Genomic DNA, 20,153 nt, shown 5'->3' with positions numbered 1-20,153 from the left:
GATTCTCAAAATAAACAAGGCAGATGGTTGTTAGCAGTTGAATTCCCTTTTTTGAGCCTAGACTACAGATAATTTTTTAATAATTTCCGAGTTTCCAGAGTGTATAAATAATTATATAGACTTTGTATCAGTTATCTATATTATACAGTAAATATACAACTGACAGACCTGCTAGACAAATCCACAAAAATATGATGTTGTGGAAGAGCCATTTTGCAGAGCTGTGGGAGCACCTATCGTTTGGATAAGTCACTGTCAATTCTGTAGAACTCTTGTGAAATTATGATGTTTTCCCCTTCTATAATATCCCAGCAGTGTATAAACCTGACCTTTCCTGTAAGGCTGCTGGATACGTCTCCGTACACCATGAAGCCTTGGTGTGAAAGCATTCACTCAGCCAAACCTTTATCCTTATAACCAAATCTACATAAAACTAATTCCCCATAACTTTATTGACAGGGCTCATTGATGAGAAAGGAGCCCCAAACAGGAGGCATTGAATAGAGAGAGGTATGTCTGCTCTAACAGCAGATGCAGCAAAGTGTAATCTCCTAGCCTGTTGCTCTAACCTGGCAAACTGCTAATATTCTATACTTACCCTTCACCTTTATTTCAATTAACGTAAGATCATAGCCCAGGAAATTAACTCTTTATTAGAGTTAATTGGAAATTAACTATTTATCTAATATATCCTAGAGATATTGGGAAAAAAAAAAAAAACCCTGAGTCTCTAAAACCAGCCTCAGAGAGAAAAATTCTCATTTGGGTACCCTGCTGGAGTCGAAAGCAAAGCCTCCAAAGAAACTCTTTTTTAACTCACCAGCTAGGTGCTAAAATAAATCAAGCACCTTGCTTTTCATGGCTACCAAGGCTGTGTTCCCAGCCACCAGGGAAGAAAGCAGAAATGCTCAGAAAATGCAACAGCGCTGCTGCATTTTTCTACAATTAATCATAAACTTCTACACTTAAAATATGTTGTTAGTGCACGAAAACTTCCTAGAATTCTGTAGTGATTTAAAGTCCCATTCTTTTTTTTCTAGACTATATTCTGCTTTTTTATTTTGTTTTATGAGATGAATAAAATTGTAAACCTCTCATTTTAAGAAAAGGGAAAAACAAGGTTCTGAATTGGTACATTCCTTTCCTAGAACTCCCATGCAGCCCGATGACACATTAAAAATAGCTTTTCCTGTTGGCAATGGCCAGTAAACATAGATATGGAAGATGTGATCTGTCTGGTGTCTTAAAAGCTGCTCCAACTTCTGAGAAGAGCACTCTAAAGATTTATCCCCAAATAATACATTTTTGGTAAAAATAGTAGATTTTGACATTCCATGTACTTTTATAGAAACTTGTACTGCAAAAATTTAACTTCAGATACTCTAGAAAATAAAATATGCACAACTCACTTGTTGATTTACTTGTGGCAAAAAGTCTCATTCTTAATCTTTCCAATATCTGCCAGGGAGCTCCACAGCCATGCCGGCTCTGAGACACAAGGCGCCTCCTTGCCAGATCCACTGGTTTTTGTGATTCTATGAAATGCGTGTTTGATGCTATTGTTACCGCCTATGGAATTGCTAAAGTTGTCTGTGTTTATATAAACTGGAAGCCTTGTGGAGAACAGCCCCTTTTCTTCTTCACCCAAGGAATAAACAAGCAGGAGGAGCATGCTTGAGTCGGTTTGTTCTACCGCGCAGGTCCCTTGCCCCAGCCAGGTTTTGCTTGCTATAGACGTCCTGCTCTGGACCCTCAGAGGTTTAATGGGCTTAACACCAAAATATACCTCAATAATTATCTTTTTATTTAAAAAAAAAGGAGCAATGAATGTCTTTGATACGGGGAACTCTTCGTCTTTAAAATATTTGATGCTTGTGCAAATACCATCATCATCAGTGGAATAAAAGAGCTGGCATGGCCTGCAGGCCTGGGTATGAGCTCTATGGTTGTCCACCTGTGTGTGAGGTTAGGCTGTATCCCACAAGATCTGTCCCTGGGGCAAATGATAAGCTTCGTGGGATAGAAACCTTTGCTCGTTCATTGTTCTAGCATTAAACAGATTATTTTAGTTCTTCTTTGAATGAAATGCAGCTTTAGCAGCTTATGTGCTCTGCCATTTGTGTGTTCTAGGTAAAGACCTTAGCTACATTGGCAGCAGGGGAGAGGGGAAGCTGAAAAGAATCGGGAAATAAAGAGAACATGTGCTAGTTTTAAGGCAGGTTATTGGTAAATTTGGCACCAAGTAGAGAATATTCCTCAGTGTGAGGAATCTGTATAATGTATATTAGAAGAATTTTGCTCAAGTGATTAGACCAGTGGTTCTCAACCTCAGGTTTGCTGCCAGTGGAAAACGTGTCCGACGGGCTTAGGTACTGAGAGATACTGCTAAGTAGCAGCATTGCAGTTACGAAGTAGCAACAAAAATAATTTTATGGTTGGAGGTCACTACAAAATGTGGAACTGTATTTTCACAGCATTAGGAAGGTTGAGAACTACAGACTAAGACCCTTCCTGATTTGATTCATAAAATTCCCCAGGTTTATGATACCATACTTCTTATTTTATTTGTTTGGTTTTTTGAGACAGGGCTACACTGTGTTGTGTAGCCTTGGCTGTCCTGGATCCCACTCTGTAGACAGACTGACCTAGAACTCTCAGTGATCCTCTGCCTCCTGAGTGCTATGATACCAACTGCACTTTTAAGAACCAAGGATACAGGTTGTCCTGGCTAGTTTTATGTCAACTTGACACAGGCTAGGGTAATGTGTAAGGAGAGGACCGCAATTGAGAAACCACCGTCATAAGATCAGGCTGTAGGTCATTTTCTTAATTAGTGATTGATTTGGGAGGGACCAGCCCATTATGGGTGGGACCATTCCTGGACTAGTGGTTCTGGGTTCTATAAGAAAACATTATAAGCAAAGCCTACCGGTAAGCAGCACCGCTTCATGGCCTCTACATTGGCTCCTGCCCCCAGGTTCCTTCCCTCAATTCCTTGAATTAACTGTTATATAAAATTGTGATTGAACTAAATCCTTTCCTCCCCAACTTGCTTTTTGGTCATGGTGTTTCATCATAACAATAGTATCCCCAGCTAAGACAGATCAAATCCCACACCATCCCGTGTAGAATGTATTCAATATTTCATGTTTATGTTGGCAATATATAATGCCTGCTTTGCACTGTTATTGTATAGAACTATTTGTTTTATATTTATGTTTGAAACTAATCACTGGGAAAAGTGAAATGTTAACAAGCTGTTTCTAACCTTTAACGTCATAAAGCCCTAAAGCATCTGGATGAGGATTTTTGTGATCAAGAAGAAAGCTGTTGAGATCTACTGCTGGCAAAATAAAGTCTAACCTTTCTTGGGTTTTTAATGAAGATTTTGTTATCCAAATAAAAACATCTTCCATCAAAGAAGTGCTCTACCGGCCCCACCCTTCACGTGGGCAGTTTCAGGAGAACTGGTCCCGGTGGAGTGGGTGCTGGAGAGCGGGAGAACTGGCTCCTGAACAAAGTTGCAGGATCTCCATAACTCAGAACAACAGCAGGCTGTCTGAGAGGGGTCCCAGCGAGGATCCGATATTGGTAGTGTAGCAGAAGCCAGAGGTTTTGAAGCAGACCGGTGACTCATTGCATGAATGTTACAAGTAAAGCTGTTTGGACAGAAAGATATATGGTGTGAACACCCTGACATACCACAGCTTCAGCATTTTTTATCTTCTATTGGGAGGAGGTTTCAAGGGTGGAGCACTGATATGGAAGGACCTGGAAATGAATGGGGTTGGGGTGCATGTTGTGAAATTCACAAAGAATCAATACAAAAATTGGGGGGGGGGTGAGTACTCCAGAGATTGCACATTGTTATTTATGTTTTCTTTTGAAACTGGATGTTTGCATGCTTTTAAAATTTTTGTTTTCTGAGATAGGATTTGAGCTCTCTGTAGCTGAGAATGAGGTCATTCTGCTTATACCTTTGAGTGCTAAGAATCCAACATATATTGATACCTGATTTATGTAGGGCTGGATATTAAAAGCCACAGCCTTTTGCATGCTAGACAATCAGTCTACCAAGCATAATTATCTACCTTGTTTTGTGTGGTTTTTTTTGAAACAGGGTCTTACACAGTAGTCCTCCAGCTTCAGCCTCCCATGTGTTGGATATCTAAATTTAATTAAGATTTTTATGTGTAGCAAAAGCACGAGCATATGGACAATATTCCTCTCAGGTGATACAGCAGTGTTGAAACCTGGCAGTAATATATCCATTCAACCTGGAGTGGCGGAGTTGTCTTGTAGTATAGGCTACATCTTTCAGTCAGCTTTGCCTACAGTATGAGTGTGGCTACTTTACCCCAATCTGTCTGGTTATGTGCTTTGCAATGTCTAATCTTAATAGATAGCAAAGAGGATAATTAATTTCACTCACTGTGTGTAATGAAAGATTTTTTCTGTGCTAGTTTTGTAGGGAATTGTGAGATTGATTTGGAGATTAAACGATACTTCTGTAGAGCTGGTGTGAAAAGTATTCAGGTAAGTTTTTCAAATTTTCATTTTTAGAGTTTTTAAGGATATATTCAGAAAAAGAAGCTATGGAGTTTTATTAAGTATGAAGTTTTGAAGTAAGTTTGCATTTGTGCTTATAGCTGAGTAAAGTGTCAAGCCATGTGTTAAACAGTCACCAAGTGGCCTTGATGAATTATGTTTCCTGACTTGTGATTTCATATGTGAGTTCAGATTCATGGGACCATGCGAGTGATCCTGGAGCCCCTGATTGGAGACATGCCTCTAGTTGGAGCTTTGTCCATCTTCTTCCTTAGGAAGCCAGTAAGTAGTCATTTCATGATATCATGTTTCTCTTCCCTCTCTTGGCAGTAACATGCATATACAGGCGGATAAAGTTAAAGAACACGATTCTGTCCTTAACTCTTCCCTGAGTGTTTCACTTCTTTGTGCCTTAAGTAAGGGTGTGATCCTTTATAGTCTTCCCTTAATATAGAAATGTCTGTTTATGGAGTTGTGGAAAGAAATTTTTAACTAAATAAATTGAAGCTACCTTTGACCTGTCACTAAGGACGATTTTATAGCATTTGTGTATTTAATCCTCCTACTTGTAAAACTAGATACTGTTTCCTTTTACTGACCTGGAACTGAACTTACGAGGTCTATCTGTATGAGTCACCCAGAGATTAAGTACTGGAGCTCTGACATAGATCCCCGTTAGTCCGAACAGACTTCTCTCTCCAACTGCCCTTCTGAGATAAGTGTGTTTTCTTCTCTGGGGCGGGGGTGTATTTGATGGACTAGAGGTACAGCTTTGTGTGTTCTGCCTGTAATTGGAATTGTTGCTTGGTCTTCTAGTCCTTGCCTAAGGATTATGTTGTCACTTCATATTTTTAGATTATATTTCTTTTGTTATTATTGTAAATGCTCTAAAACAAAAAGGAAGCTATTTCTTAATTATCAGACAGACTTCTTCCTCCTTACCCAAGCTCCTGCAGCCTATGGTTAGTACTATCTTCAGTGCCTTTTTTTTCTTTAAATGCTAGGAATTGAACCCAGAGCTTTGTGTGTGCTAAGTAAGCATTCGGCCTGCATTCGAAGCCCCAGCTCCCCTATCCTAACCACATTTCTCACTACTGCCTGCTGTGCACCAGCTGCAGAGATGGAATGTCTAATGGGGGAAATGTTAACCATGTCTTTTCCTCTTTAATTTTTATCCTTTTCTCCGGCTGTCTTAAGCTGTTTTACTCAATTTATTTCTAGAAGATTTCTGTCTGTCTTCCAAGACAAGTTGCCACTGTAGTATTGAAAGTTGTATGGCAGGAGCAGTTAATGCTACAGTGAAGGGCAGTTGTGTCTCCACAGTTCAGGGAGGCTTAGTGAGCTGCCTTCTAAGAGGGACACTGCCTATGATCCTTGGCAAGTCTTGTGGGAAGGTACTACTAACATCATGCGTAATTTAAGATGGAAGGGACATTGTGTATAATTTGGCTGAAAAGACTTAATGAAAATTATTACTTGATTTTGAAGTGTTATATGGAAGCTGCTTCCTCTGCATGAAAATGCATCTGTTGCCTCCAGCACTATTGTTCCACTTTCTGATTTTTAATGTGTTTAAATAGACCATTTGCATTAAAATTCAAAAAACTATCAAGGAATCTATTCATTTTTACTTTATTGAATTTTTGAGAAATAAGTTCACAGATTTAAAATACATCTTTTTTTCTCCTATCAGTTTTTTTTAAAGCCAGTTTATGTAAGAACTGATTCCATTTATGGCCATTTTAAAAGTTCTTTAATAAACTGCTAAAAAGTTTAATATTTTTGTCTTTGGAAATATTCTTAATATAAAGATCCTCTCCCCTGGTCTGTGTCTTCCTCACAGCATAGCAGTGCTCTCTCATGGTTGGGTTCTTCCACCAATGAAGTCACTTTTTAAAAAGACTTACAGTATAACTCCCAGAGGGCATTTGAATGCCTAGAACAGAAGGATGAAATATCAGAATCACCCTTTTCCATATATGGTAAATGAAACCACTGAACATGCTTTAGAGGGAAGGGAGTTTTTTCAGTTACTTTCAACTGGAAAATATGAGAACTTACTACTGTTAGCTGCCAAATAATTCTTCCTGAGCCTGATGAAAAATATAACCAAAAGGGCTTTTTTGTTTTACTTTTTTTTAACTGCCCAAATGATTCAGAGACTAGTACCAGAGATTTGTATAAAACACTTACATGTTTTTCTGCTTGCTGATTGTTTAATTAGTTTTGATAATATGGTTCTTATTGTGGAGGGAACCCTAAACATTCTTGACACGATGAAGTTTGAAGTCAAGGGAACAGTCCTCGTGGAACATTGGTGGGACGCTGTGGGGACAGAGATCAGCGCGGTATGGGTGCCAGTGGTGACTTTGCCTGGTGTCCTTGTCTTCTTGCTGTGACAGCAGCCCATGCCATCTCTCTAAGTCCCAGTTCCTGTCTGTAGCATGAGTGACACTAAGTCTAGGTCACGATGTGCTTGCTGTTAGAAACGTAGTACAGTGACTGGCACACAGTAAAAAGGTAAATATAGGCTTAGCATTTTAGTGAAGTTCTGACGCTACGGAGGTGCTAGAGTAAGGAGGAAAATGTGGAGAAGTGTTCTGATAGCCAGTAGGGATGAAGCTCAGTGCTGCAGTTCCTTGCCTACCATGTGTCAGGCCATAGATTTGAATCCTAGGAGTGAAAGACTAAAAAAGTTCTGATAACCAAAGGGAGGGCTAGGAAGATGACTTAGTGGAGCTTGCTGTGTACTTCACTGAGGTAAGGACCTGATCCCAGTTGCCCAGAACCAGTGTTAAAAACCCAGGGCTGGGAGTTGGGGGGACTGACAGGAATTTTTCCAGAGCTTATTGGCCAGCTGGTCTAGAAAGTTGGTAACCTCTGTGTCAGTTAGAGACCTTGTCTTACAAGTGGAGAGCAATACAGGAACGCACATAATGTTGACCTCTCTCCTACACACATAGGCACATGTGCTCATGTATCCATAAAAGTGCATCCCAAATAATAATTTAGAACCAGAGAACTCCTTTCTGTTATTGGACGTGTACAGGGCACTCAATCTCACTAAGTAGTTTTTGATATGTTGAAAGCATACATTCTGTATGGCTTGTGCCAATGCAAAAAAAAAAAAATACAACTCTTAAATCAAAGGGGATAAAAGCTAGTTTTGTTTTAGAGTCAACTATGAATGGCCTTGGCCTGGGAACACAGATTTAGTTTACCCCAGAGTCCATGTTCCACATGTGGTAGCAGTTTGAAAAAGTTTATATAGTGACAGAACTAATAAATCAAAGCATTTTTCAGGTATTTGGTATGTGTGTGTGTGTGTTGCTGTGTGTGCCCTGCACATGAGTGCACATGGCACACATGTCAAAAATCAAAGGGCAACTTATTGTCTCCTGCATAGGTCCTAAGAATTGAACTGAGGTCATATTTACATGTTTACACTCTGAGCCGTCTTGATGATGCATCTCTATGGCTTTAATAAAATTGTACACATTTTGTTGTTCCGGGTAAAACATGGCTTTCTTTCATAACCATGAACCACGTTGTCTGTTGTGCTTCTGCCACAGCTCAGAAATGACTTCCTGTGTTTAGAAACATTCCACTTATGCCTTAGTCTCCTGAAATTGAGATCTTAGTCATCCAGAGGCCCTGGTTCTCTTATCCTAACACCAGTCTTTAGGGAGGTCAGGAGGGACTAAATCATTTTAGTTGCCTTTCCAAGAATGCTTTCCAAGGGGTTTCCACGATTGCATTCCTCCTGCAGTTTTCCCTGTGTCATTATGCACTCACTGTCTCACATACTCACTCACGCTGTTATATAGACCTGCTTATTTCACACTTGTCTCACTCGTCCCCACAAACACTGGCACCTTCACAACTGATCTTTATTACATACTTTGGTAATTTGAATGAGAATGACCCTCATACTCATAGGCTCATATTTGAATGGTTTCTCAGATTGGTAGAGCTGTTTAGGAAGGATTAGGAGGTGTGACTTCGTTGGAGGAGGTGTGCCATTTGAGGGTGGACTTTGAGGTTCCAAAAGCTCACACCATTCCCATTTAGCTTTCTCTGTAGTTCAGGGTGTAAACTCGGAGCTGCTCTCGAGCTCGCTCCATGCCTGTCTACCTGCTCATGCTACCTGCCATGATGGTCCTGAATTGTGCAAAACAGAGACTTTTAATGCCATTTAATCTTTTGGAAGTAGGAAGACTTCTTTAAGACTATTAGTAGTTTGTCTTCAGAGATTTTTTTTTCTATAGGTGCCTATAAGCAAAGCATTTTTTTAATTTATTTTTTGTTTAAACTCAGAACATTACCAACTTTATTGCATTCATAAATTTTCCTATACTGTGAATCATACATTTGCTAAGTGAACTAGGACAATCAGAAGTATTTGCACAGTTCTAGAAATAATGTGTGGCTTTTTTGCAGTGTGAGTTTGTTTATATATTAACGATGATAGTAGAAAACCAATTATTTATATAGTTGAATCAAATTGAACAAGTATACTCAACATGGGGGCTACTGCTTATTTTCTAATTGTTCTTAGAGATAGGTATGCTTTATTTTCTCATATTTCTATGCTCATAGGCTTATATCAAGAGTAATATGTGGTATACATAGTAAAGGAAGAATAACAAATAAAAGATTTCCACATTGAATTCTCAGGGTTTAACTTTCTGTTCCTCGTAGATGTGTGGTATAGGTATTAATATTTCTTTACAATAACTGTCCCTTGACTCTAACTGCTCCTGTCACTAAACTTAATCTAGTAATAAGAAGTATATGAGTAATACAAGATTTACTATGGGCTCTTGGTTTAGTAGAAAGTTTTGCAGATACACTTATAATCACTTCAAAGTGTATACATTTTGTATTGTGAATAACAAGAAATAAATGGATTGGCAAATCAACAGCATAGCTCTCATGGTGCTATGATTCAGATTGTGATATCCGTTTAGCTATTCCTTATTTGACTTCTTTTTTTTTTTTTCTTTTAGTAATTTTATTAAATTATAAAAAGTTTCCATTTACGCCCCTCCTCCCAACGCCCTCCCACTCCCCCCCTCCCTCTCCTCCTCCCTCTTTGTCCCCAAGGGAAGTCAGGGTCTCCTGCCCTGTGGGAAGTCCAAGTTCCTCCCCCCTCACTCCAGGTCCAGGAAGGTGAGCATCCAAACAGACTGGATCCCAAAAATCCAGTATATGCAGAGGAAACCAGTCCCAGTGTCATTGTCAATGGCTTCTCGGAAAGACTGCAGGCCAGCCACATTCAGAAAATCCAACCACATTCAGAGAATCTGGTTGGATCACATGCTCTTTCAGTCACGGTCCATCTGGCCTTGGTAAACTCTCATTAGATCCGACCCCTTGTATCAGTGGGTGATAGTATCCCTCGCAGTCCTTCGTCATTTTCTTCCTCCTTTTGCTCCTCGTTTGGAACTTGGGGGGCTCAGTTCGGTGCTCCAACGCGGGCCTCCATCTGTATCGTCATCCAACGCCAGGTGAGGGATCTATGGTGATAAGCAAAATATTCATCAGTATGGTCACGGGCCAAGGCTGGTTCAGGCACCCCCTCCTCTGTCCAGAGAACAATCTGGGGATCTCTCCTTGGACCTGGGATCCCATATATAATCAAGTTTCCTGTAAACTCTAATATGACTCCCTTAGTTGAAATATATTCTTCCCTGATCCCACATTCATCCTTCCTCCCTTCCCCCCATCCCGGTCAACAGAGCTTTCTCCATTCCTCCCCTACTCCCTTCTCTCTAACCCTCTCCCCTTCCAACAACCCTCCCACCACCCCCCCCCATGCACCCAAGGTTACCTGGGACTCTTGACTATTTCCTACCTCCTGGCGGATAGGTAAATAATCTTCATCAGGTTCGTCTTCTTATTTAGCTTCTCTAGGATCACGAATAATAGGCTCAAAGACCTTTAATTATGGTTAGAATCCACTTATGAGTGAATACATACCGTGTTCCTCTTTTTGGGTCTGGCTTACCTCACTCAGTAAAGCGTTTTCTATGTCCATCCATTTGCGTGCAAAATTCAAGATGTCATTATTTTTTACCGCTGAGTAAAACTCTAATGTGTATATGTTCCACACCTTTTTTAACCATTCTTCTATTGAGGGGCACCTAGGCTGTTTCCAGGTTCTGGCTATTACAAATAGTGCTGCTATGAACATAGTTGAACAAATGCTTTTGTAGTATGTTAGGGAATCTCTAGGGTATATTCCCAAGAGTGGTATTGCTGGGTCCTGAGGGAGGTTGACTCCCTTATTTGACTTCTTTTTATTGATTTTTATTGAGCTCTGCATTTTTCTCTGCTCCCCTCCCTGCCTCTCCCCTCCCGTTCAACCCTCTCCTAAGGTCCCCATGCTCCCAACTTACTCAGGAGATCTTGTCTTTTTCTACCTTCCTTGTAGATTAGATCTATGTATGTCTCTCTTAGTGTCCTCATTGTTGTCTAAGTTCTCTGGGATTGTGATTCGTGGACTGGTTTTCTTTGCTTTATGTTTAAAAACCACTTATGAGTGAGTACATGTGATAATTGTCTTTCTGGGTCTGGGTTACCTCACTCAAAATGACGTTTTCTAGCACCATTCATGCCTGCAAAATTCAATATGTCATTATTTTTTTGGCTGTGTAGTACTCCATTGTGTAAAAGTACCATATTTTCCTTATCCATTCTTCAGTCAAGGGGCATTTAGGTTGTTTCCAGGTTTTGGCTATGACAAGCAAAGCTGCTATGAACATAGTTGAGCACATGTCCTTGTGGCACAATTGAGCATCCTTTGGATATATACATAAAAGTAGTAAGAGTAGTATTATTGGGTCTTGAGGAAAGTTGTTTTCCTACTTTTCTGAGAAATCGCCACACTGACATCCACAGGGGCTGTACCAGCTTGCATTCCCACCAGCAATGCAGAAGTGTTCACTTTTTCCCACAACCTCTCCAGCATAAGTTGTCCTCAGTGTCTTTGATCTTGGCCTTTCTTACATGTGTAAGATGGAATCTCAGAGTTGTTTTTGATAAACATAGCATTTAAAATGTTCTTTTCTGGGGGCTGGAGAGATGGCTCAGCCGTTAAGAGCACTGCCTGCTCTTCCAAAGGTCCTGAGTTCAATCCCTGGCAACCACATGGTGGCTCACAACCATCTGTAATGAGATCTGGCGCCCTCTTCTGGCCTGCAGGCATACACACAGACAGAATATTGTATACATAATAAATAAAATATTTAAAAAAAATATTCTTTTCTGGAGATGTATTTGCCAGTTGTGTTTATTTCACTTAGGTACTAACAACAGGTTGGTGTTTTAGTGCCATGTTAGGGCCTTTACAGTCTTAAGTCATAGCTGCTAAATATAAGCTGGTAACATTCACGTATGTCTGTTCAAACAGAAGCACACGCTTTTGGAGGGGAAGACAGGGTCTCTGTGTAGTTGAAACTGGAATCAAACTCACTCTGTCAGCCAGGCTTGTCTTAAGTTGAAACAATCCTTAGCTTCCCAGGTGCTAGGGAATCCCATCTAGGTCCTCATCCATGCTCTACCATTGAGCTTCACTTCTAGCTCAGAGTCATACTTTCAAAAATAAAACAAGTATTTTATTTACAAAATTAGTAAGAAAGAGACAGCATTGCTTTGTTGCCTAGACTGGTTCTGAATTTTAAACTCAAGCAAGTCTCCTGCTTCAACCTCACAAGTAACCAAGATTCAAAGCACATTGCACTGAAAATGATGTTATATAGCACATTTATGTTGTAGTAGATTTCTTTGTTTTTCAAGACAGGGTTTCTCTGTGTAGCAGCTTTGGAGCTTGCCCTGAAACTTGATCTGTAGACCAGGCTGGCCTTGCACTCACAAAGATCTACCTGCCTCTGCCTCCCAAGTGCTGGAATTAAAGGTGTGTGCCACTACCGCCCGGCTTATAATCGATCTCTTGAACTAACCGTGGACATGTCTTATACCCTTGCCAGTCTTGCTGAGGAATAGCAGTGCATATGGGGGAAAGTTGAAGAACTGATGAATCATTGCAACTAGGCAGAGAAATTTTTTTTTGTTTTGAGTTGTTATTTTGGTAAAATAAGTAGGATATCAAAGCTGATACTGGGAGTGGCTTTCAGATTATTGCATGGAATAATGTGTAATATAAGGAAGGGGTCTGAAGATCAAAACTGGATGGAGAGTCCTGACTCCTAGACTTGCTCTGTAGACCAGGTTGGCCTTGAATCAAAGATCCACCTGCCTCCTATCTCCCCAGTGCTGGGATTAAAGGCATGTGCCACCATGTCTAGTATTCTAGGTTTTCTAGTAAGATCAGAATATTTTTGCTGGGGTAGGGAGATCCTTCTCCCTTTAAGTGAGCATATTTATTCATGCTGGGTTTGGTGGTGCATGTCTTTCATCCCAGCACTTGGGAGATAGAGACAAGCCAATCTCTGTGAAGTCTAAGGCCAGCCTGGTTGTCATAGTAAGTTATAAGTCAGCCAAGGCTATGTAGTGAATTCTATCTCAAATAAACGAAGAAATAACAAAGACAAACTAACAAAACATAGAATATTCACTGAATGTTAATTTATCATAAAGAAGAAATTGGAGAATATTTTCAGGATCCAACCATAGGAGGATGGGCAAACAAATTATATATGTTTTTAGTAGAGAAAATTATGGCATTATCAAAAAGTAAAAACTGAGGCAGGTCTTCATGTGCAGTGAAAGAAAGCTGTCTTTGATGTATTACCCCTTGGGAAATGGTGGGTATCACACTTACTTCATTTACACAAACCTGTTTGTATTTGCTGTGATACCTGGAAATATTTCAGATGTTTAATACTTTTCCTTCTTTTTAAAAAACAGCTTTTAGAGATTAACTGGACAGGATTGACTAATCTCCTGGACATCCCTGGACTGAAGTAAGTCTTGTCGATGTGACTGCAGTGGCTGCTGAGGAGAGTTTGCCTCTCCTCACATTTATTCTTGAGAGAGTGGGTCACAATGGAACCTAGATGTGAAGTTTCTAAACCAAAGCAGTGGAAGCTCTTTTCCATTCAATAACAACTTAATGAATAATAAACAAGGAAATTGTCCTATAACGGACACCTGAGTCACCAAGTGTCCATTCCCCTGTGGGAGGGTTAGATGAGTCACTGTCTGTGTGTCTGAAATGGTAGATTAGGACAGAGTGCACTCTGTCCTACAAAACTTCCTTTTTTGTTCTTTTGATTATTTTGTTTGAAGTTTAAAAAACATGACTTATTAGTTACTAGTTACATTTATTTCTAGTGGCTATTTTGCTAATCTTTGGGTTTAAAATCCTTAAATAGCTTACAAATTCAATTCCAAAACTTTGATTTCAGACTATTTTTTTCTATTTCCGTACACTTGTTTATGCCTCTGAAATGACTGCAAAAACCAAGTTTTGTTTCATTCTCAGTTAAAAAAGATAGCAGCTTTAATAATCTGAAACAAGTCACAAGTAAAATATCCATGGTTTACCAGGTTAATAAAAGTAGTGTTATCTGTGGATAAGAAAGTACAACTTTGAAAGGTTTCTTGGTAAGTTCATTAGAATCTTGATTATAAACAAAATACTGATTTAAATTGACACTTTTAAATCTTTTGCTGGGGATTAAACTCAGGACTTCTTTTTTCGGGCCTGAGGGTGGTCTCGAGACAGGGTTTCTCTGTGTAACTGCCCTAGCTGTCCTGAAACTAGCTCTTGTGGACCAGGCTAACCTCAAACTCACAGAGATCCACCTACCTCTGTCTCACGAGTGCTGGGGTTAAAGGCATGCACCACCACTGCCCAGCTGAAACTCAGGATTTTGTATTTGCTAAACTACATTATACCTCTAGCTACACACCCAGCTCTCCAAATGATAATTTTCAAAATAATAATAATTCAGTGTGTAAATAACACCTTTAAAATTCAGTACTGTCACTCAACCGAAATTGGGTATTACACGCCTGCTCTAACCCGACCACTGTTCTTAGCACTTGGACATAGATGGGAATAGCATTCCCACAGCTTTTCTCAGAGAGCTTAGTCTGCAGATGCCTTTGCAGCTCCCAGAGCATTCTTGTGGGATGTTAGGCTCAGGTAGGTGTTGATGCCAAATGATGCACACTGTTCATACAGCCTGCAGGTGATTCCTTGAGCTTGTCTTCAGATGGATTGGACAGGGTGGGCCCTGTGATTTTAACAGCCAGAAGAAGTCAAGGAATGTTCAATTATGTAGACACCATGACCCCCAACTCATGAATGATGTAGCTGTATCCCACATAAAGGGAGAACTTTCTCTGGAAATAGCAGTGCTTGCTGGATTTTGTTAGTCCGCCATAAGCAACAGGTGATTGATCTCACTTTACAAAGCAAGATAGAAGGCATCTGAAAAACAATACCAAATGTTGACCTCTTTTCACCACATGAAGGCACATGCACAAATATGCACACATACCTGTATGCGCGCACGCACACACACACACACACACACACACAAATACATGCTTATATATATGACACATACAGAGATAAATATGCATACATTGTTAAAAGTAAGCTATCTATGGCATAGTGGCAATATATATAAATATCCTTCAAAATAAGATGACATATTTAGATATACTATATATAACTTATATGTAATTATATATATTTTATAAAATATAGTATTCTCTGTGATATATATTTTATGTAATAAAAAATAAAATTGGACTGTGTAATAGGAAATCACACAAAGATTTTCTATTAAGCCTGATAGAGTAGTATATACCTGCCAGGAATCCCAGTGCTTGGGAGGTAGGGACAGGAAGATCAGAAGTTCAGTGCCATCTTTGACTACATAGCAGATTTGAGGCAAGCTCTCCCTATGTGAGAACCATATCTTAAAAAGATTTTCTGTTGCATATATCAAGTATAGAGCAAACCTTGTGTTAAAAATATTCAAAAAAGATACTATTTAATAACAGAGCCTGATATAATGAACTTAAGACTTTGCAAGATAAGCATATATGTTGTATTCATGGGCTACAAAAAGAATTGGAGTCATTACAAAGTAAAAATAATGTCTAAATCAGTTCACTGTGAAAACTATTTTTGTTGTCATGCTATAAAACTCCTGTTAGGTTTCAGTGAAGAGCTTATTCTACACAGAGAATATGGAAAAGGGCAAAGGTCAGGGTCAGGAGAGGCAGAAGTCAGTGGTACGAGCAGGAACAGTGCTGAAAGCCAGGTTTGGATACCAATGCCTGCACAAGAAGTTGTCGACGGTTGGATGGATGCTGTGTAGGGGCCTGGGAGCAGTGTCCACACCTAATAGTACAGTGAGCCTGCCTGGGATGTTGGCCACAGTTACTTCTGGGATCACTGTCTTCTAAGCATAGTAGTGCCAGCAGGAAGGCAAGTGCTATGTTATCCCAGCAGTGAGGAGTGAGATTCTTCAGGACTTCAGTTAGGAAGGGGTCTCTGTTTCAGCAGGTATTTCAGTATAAACAAAACAATCACTTTGAGAGGAAATGCTGAAGGTAAGAAGGAGTTGACATTGGCTGTGTAGGATCCTCTAGCTCCTTACAGAAGAGCAGGCGCACAGCACCTGCTGCTCAAGCGTTTTACGTCTCTTTAGAAGTGTTAATAGCAAAGATGACTGGCTCCATGCCGATAGGAAGATTGGCGCTGTGTGTGACCGAGTCCTTTCCTTTTATTAAACCGAAAGGTCCGCATCTTGTTACCACATGTGGATCACTTTTGCTTAAGTGATTATGATGGCAGAGGACGTGTTTGCATGTGTAATTGTGTATATTTGCTAGTAACTTAACACCAGACAGTACTGGCAGTAATCATTCTTTTTTAAAACTCAGGGTTCTAGTAAAAATTTTTAGAGTAAGGAAGCTTGCATGGATATGTCTCCAAAAGTATTGTTATATATGCATTGTTTAATTCTCACATCTACCTTAGAAAACAGGTAAAGATAGATACAAAATGCTTTCCTGTAGTCTTTTATTTATATCACTGAGTTTGTTATGCAGTGTTATAATAGATCAAAATTATTGAAGTATTCAGAATGAAGAAAAACAACCAAATTATTTTACTTCATTTGAAACAATATACAACAGCAAAGAAATAATATATGCATAAACATGAAATGGGTTTGTGAATGTTTACTGTGTTATTCTCTATGCTTTTATATATATTTGAAATGTTTATGTTAAAACAAATGTAAAGAAATGTAATTTAACTATGTTTAAGTCATGTAGGGATATTTGAAAAATTGTTCATTAAATTATGAAATGGAGCTAGAATTTTATGTAGTATTACAGAAAAATTCTGCTTCATAGTTACAATAGCAGTGTAGTTGAAACATTAAAATATTGCCTCTAAGTACTATTCTGGGAAAGTTAGGGAACTCCAATCCCCTACATGGCTATAGGATCAAAGTTGTACATGTTTTTATATATATTATTCTTTGTCTCTCAACTAACAGTGGTTTATCTGATACTATCATTTTGGATATAATATCAAATTATCTGGTGCTTCCCAATCGAATCACTGTTCCTCTTGTCAGTGAAGTTCAAATAGCGCAGTTGCGGTTTCCCATACCAAAGGTAAGCATGCTTTTGTATTCACTAGAATTAAATACTTACCACGACCTTTTAAGCACAAGGTGTTTTTGTTTGGTTGGTTTTTATTTGTTGTTTTGTTTTGCTTTGTTTTTAGACAGGGTTTCTCTGTGTCGCCCTGGCTATCCTGGAACTTATTTTGTAGACCAGCTAGCTTCAAACTCACAGAGATCCCTTTGCCTCTGCCTCCCAAGTTCTGCGATTAAAAGTGTTCTACCACCACCTGGCCTAACCACAGTTAGTGTGTTAATCTTTAGACTTTCTTTTGTCTTTCTAAACAGCTGTGTTGCCATTTGTGTTAATACATTGGTAGCTGCCCTGCATTCCCTCAGAGATGTGTTAGGGAGCCTCTGACCCTAAGGCTGTTCAGAGACTTAGAAGTTCTTATTCTTCAGTCATCCCCCTTCAGGGTATCACTAGGGCTCAGTTCTACAAATATAATCACAAGTCGTAAAGATAGCAGTGAACAGCCGGCAAAAGTCATCTCAAAAGGTATATGCTATATGTGTTTTTATGGAGATTTAATCATTCTCAACAACAAGTGAAATGAGAGTGCTGATACAATAAAAATTCTGATATGACATGGGAATGTGATTATTTCTGGAATTTCATAGTGTATAAGGTGACTGTCTTAGTCATTGAAGTTAGAATTGCTGTATAGAGTCACTGTGACCATGGCAACTGTTATAAAGGAGAACACTTCACTGGGGCTTGCTTATAGGTCAGAGGTTTAGTCCATTATCAGCATGTCAGGGAGCTTGGTGGCACATGGACAGACATGGTGCTGGAGGAGGAGCCGAGAGTTCTACATCTGGATCTGTAGGCAGCAGGAAGAGAGAACCACTGAGGCTGGTTTGGAGTTCTGAAACCCACAGCCTACCCCTAGTGACATATTTCCTCTAACAAGGCCACACCTCTTAATTCTCAAATAGTGCTACTCCCTAAACATTTAAATATACAAACCTATGGGAGCCATTCTTATTCAAACTACCACAGTGACAGAAGAGGTACATGTGTAACAGCTGTACTGAATGAAAAAGAAAGCAGAACTCTTGAACTTGAGGTATTTATGGCTGGACCTCAGTTTCAGCTTCTATGTAATGTGGAGCATAGAACTGGGTCATATGTCTATGGAGTCACCTTGAGTAGACAGAACCACTGTAGGCAAAAGTGAGACATATCTCTTGTCATTAGAGATTCAGTTCTAATTTGTTCGTTGTGGATCCACAGAGGTCAAGAAAATAGTAGTATTGTGGATTGTCTACAATAAAGAATAATACTGATACATTCTATACATTCTGTCTATACACTCTATCCTAGAATGTATACATTCTAGTTGTACTAAAACAAGAGGGAAGGTGGTGCCATTTTAATGGGTGTGTTGTTTCCATTTTTATTTCTGAAATGAAAATAGCATTGCCTCAATGCCCTTATTTTCTCACTTAGATTTGAACAATACAAAAATTGGCAAACACGCATGACCATACATGCATAGACACACACATACACACACACACACACACACACACACACACACACACACACATTGTATATATATTAGTTGTTTTTTTTTTTTTGAACCTCTCTCTGATGCTGAGGCTTAAACCCAGGACCTATGTTCTAGCCTATTCCTTTTTTTTTTTTTTAAAGAAAGCACACTTCATTTAATTTGATGATAAACTTTTAATGTTCACATTTAACAGATTTGATACTCTACATATAAAAAGGAGAACTCTTTCTTCTAAGATACAGGAGCCTCTCTTGTATTAAGTACAATAAGCACTGGAGCCAGCTTGGATCAACTACCTTTGTTTTCTGAACTTAAAACCAATGTTGGGAAAAGATGTGGTCACATCGTCTTAGCTGTAGCCATATGAAACTACAGACAAGAATCTTTTAGTGCTTTCTAAAGTGTATTCATCTTCAGAGAAGTTTGTCTTGTCCTGACAAGCCAGAAATGTTAGCCTGTAATTTTTTAAGCATTTGGTGGAAGAGTATTATTATCCCACCAAACTTTTATTTGTCATAAATGAAATGAGTAAATATTTTTCTCTTATAAATAAGACAACTTTTGAAAAGAACTTTTTATTTTTGATGAGTACTTCATATTTCAAAGTTTCAGTGTCTCCTCTACAAAGTAGGCCCAATGATAGTGTTTCATAGAATTGGTCTAAAAATTGAATAGCATGGTTACTAAAAAGAAGTGCTTAGTAGCAGGTCTGATATACCCTACATGTTAATTATTACCTACTTAGTCCCAGAATGTAAGGATTTTGGCTGAGCCTTGTGGCCTTGTTATTGACTTCCTGGGACCTCTACAGTCACTGTTCCCTCTACCAAGAATGTTCAAGGCTCTCTGCAGGCAGCTGTGTAGCTCACTGCATTTCTGCTGTGGAGTCCTCACCCATAAACAGTCCTACTGTTTAGTGGGATAACATACTGTCTTCCCTTAATACTTGCTTTCTGAGTACTTGTCCCAGCTGAACTGCCACAGTCCCTGCTGGGGTATACACTGTGTATCTTCCATTGAACTGCCACAGTCCCTGCTGGGGTATGCACTGTGTGTCCTCCATTGAACTGCCACAGTCCCTGCTGGGGTATGCACTGTGTGTCCTCCATTCTTCATAGCAAATAGTTAAGTAGTTTGCTGCTTTTTTCAGGGTGTCCTAAGAATTCATTTTATTGAAGCTCAGGATCTTCAGGGAAAAGACACCTACCTTAAAGGCCTCGTCAAAGGAAAATCAGACCCCTATGGAATTATCCGAGTGGGCAACCAAATCTTCCAGAGTAAGATTATCAAAGAGAACCTTAATCCAAAGTGGAATGAGGTATATGAGGTAAGCAGTGGGAGCCATATATAGTAACTGAGTGAGGGCACTAGAAGTCTCATTCCAGATCTGTCACACAGAAGTATGGCTAACGTGGACCATTGTTTAAAGTTTTTTAATTTCCCATTTTGAGTAAATTTTGTACTT

General features: G+C 39.3%; 1 protein-coding gene across 4 annotated transcripts in view; it reads left to right on the top strand.

Annotated features, from left to right (window-relative positions):
• The window catches only part of Esyt2 (extended synaptotagmin 2), a 107,771-nt gene that overhangs the window by 59,751 nt on the left and 27,867 nt on the right, over positions 1-20,153 (top strand). For all 4 annotated transcript variants that reach the window (XM_085698045.2, XM_085698046.2, XM_048437753.3 and 1 more), the window contains exons 5-9: positions 4,464-4,536; positions 4,741-4,830; positions 13,420-13,475; positions 17,043-17,163; positions 19,839-20,015. In XM_085698045.2, coding sequence (XP_085554171.1) covers positions 4,464-4,536; positions 4,741-4,830; positions 13,420-13,475; positions 17,043-17,163; positions 19,839-20,015 — 517 coding nt within the window. The remainder of the gene's footprint in view (positions 1-4,463; positions 4,537-4,740; positions 4,831-13,419; positions 13,476-17,042; positions 17,164-19,838; positions 20,016-20,153) is intronic.

Source organism: Myodes glareolus, chromosome 11 (assembly GCF_982192425.1).
Source record: "Myodes glareolus chromosome 11, mMyoGla1.1, whole genome shotgun sequence".
In the NCBI taxonomy this organism is placed as follows: domain Eukaryota; kingdom Metazoa; phylum Chordata; class Mammalia; order Rodentia; family Cricetidae; genus Myodes; species Myodes glareolus.
This window is presented reverse-complemented; position numbering and strand designations above follow the sequence as displayed.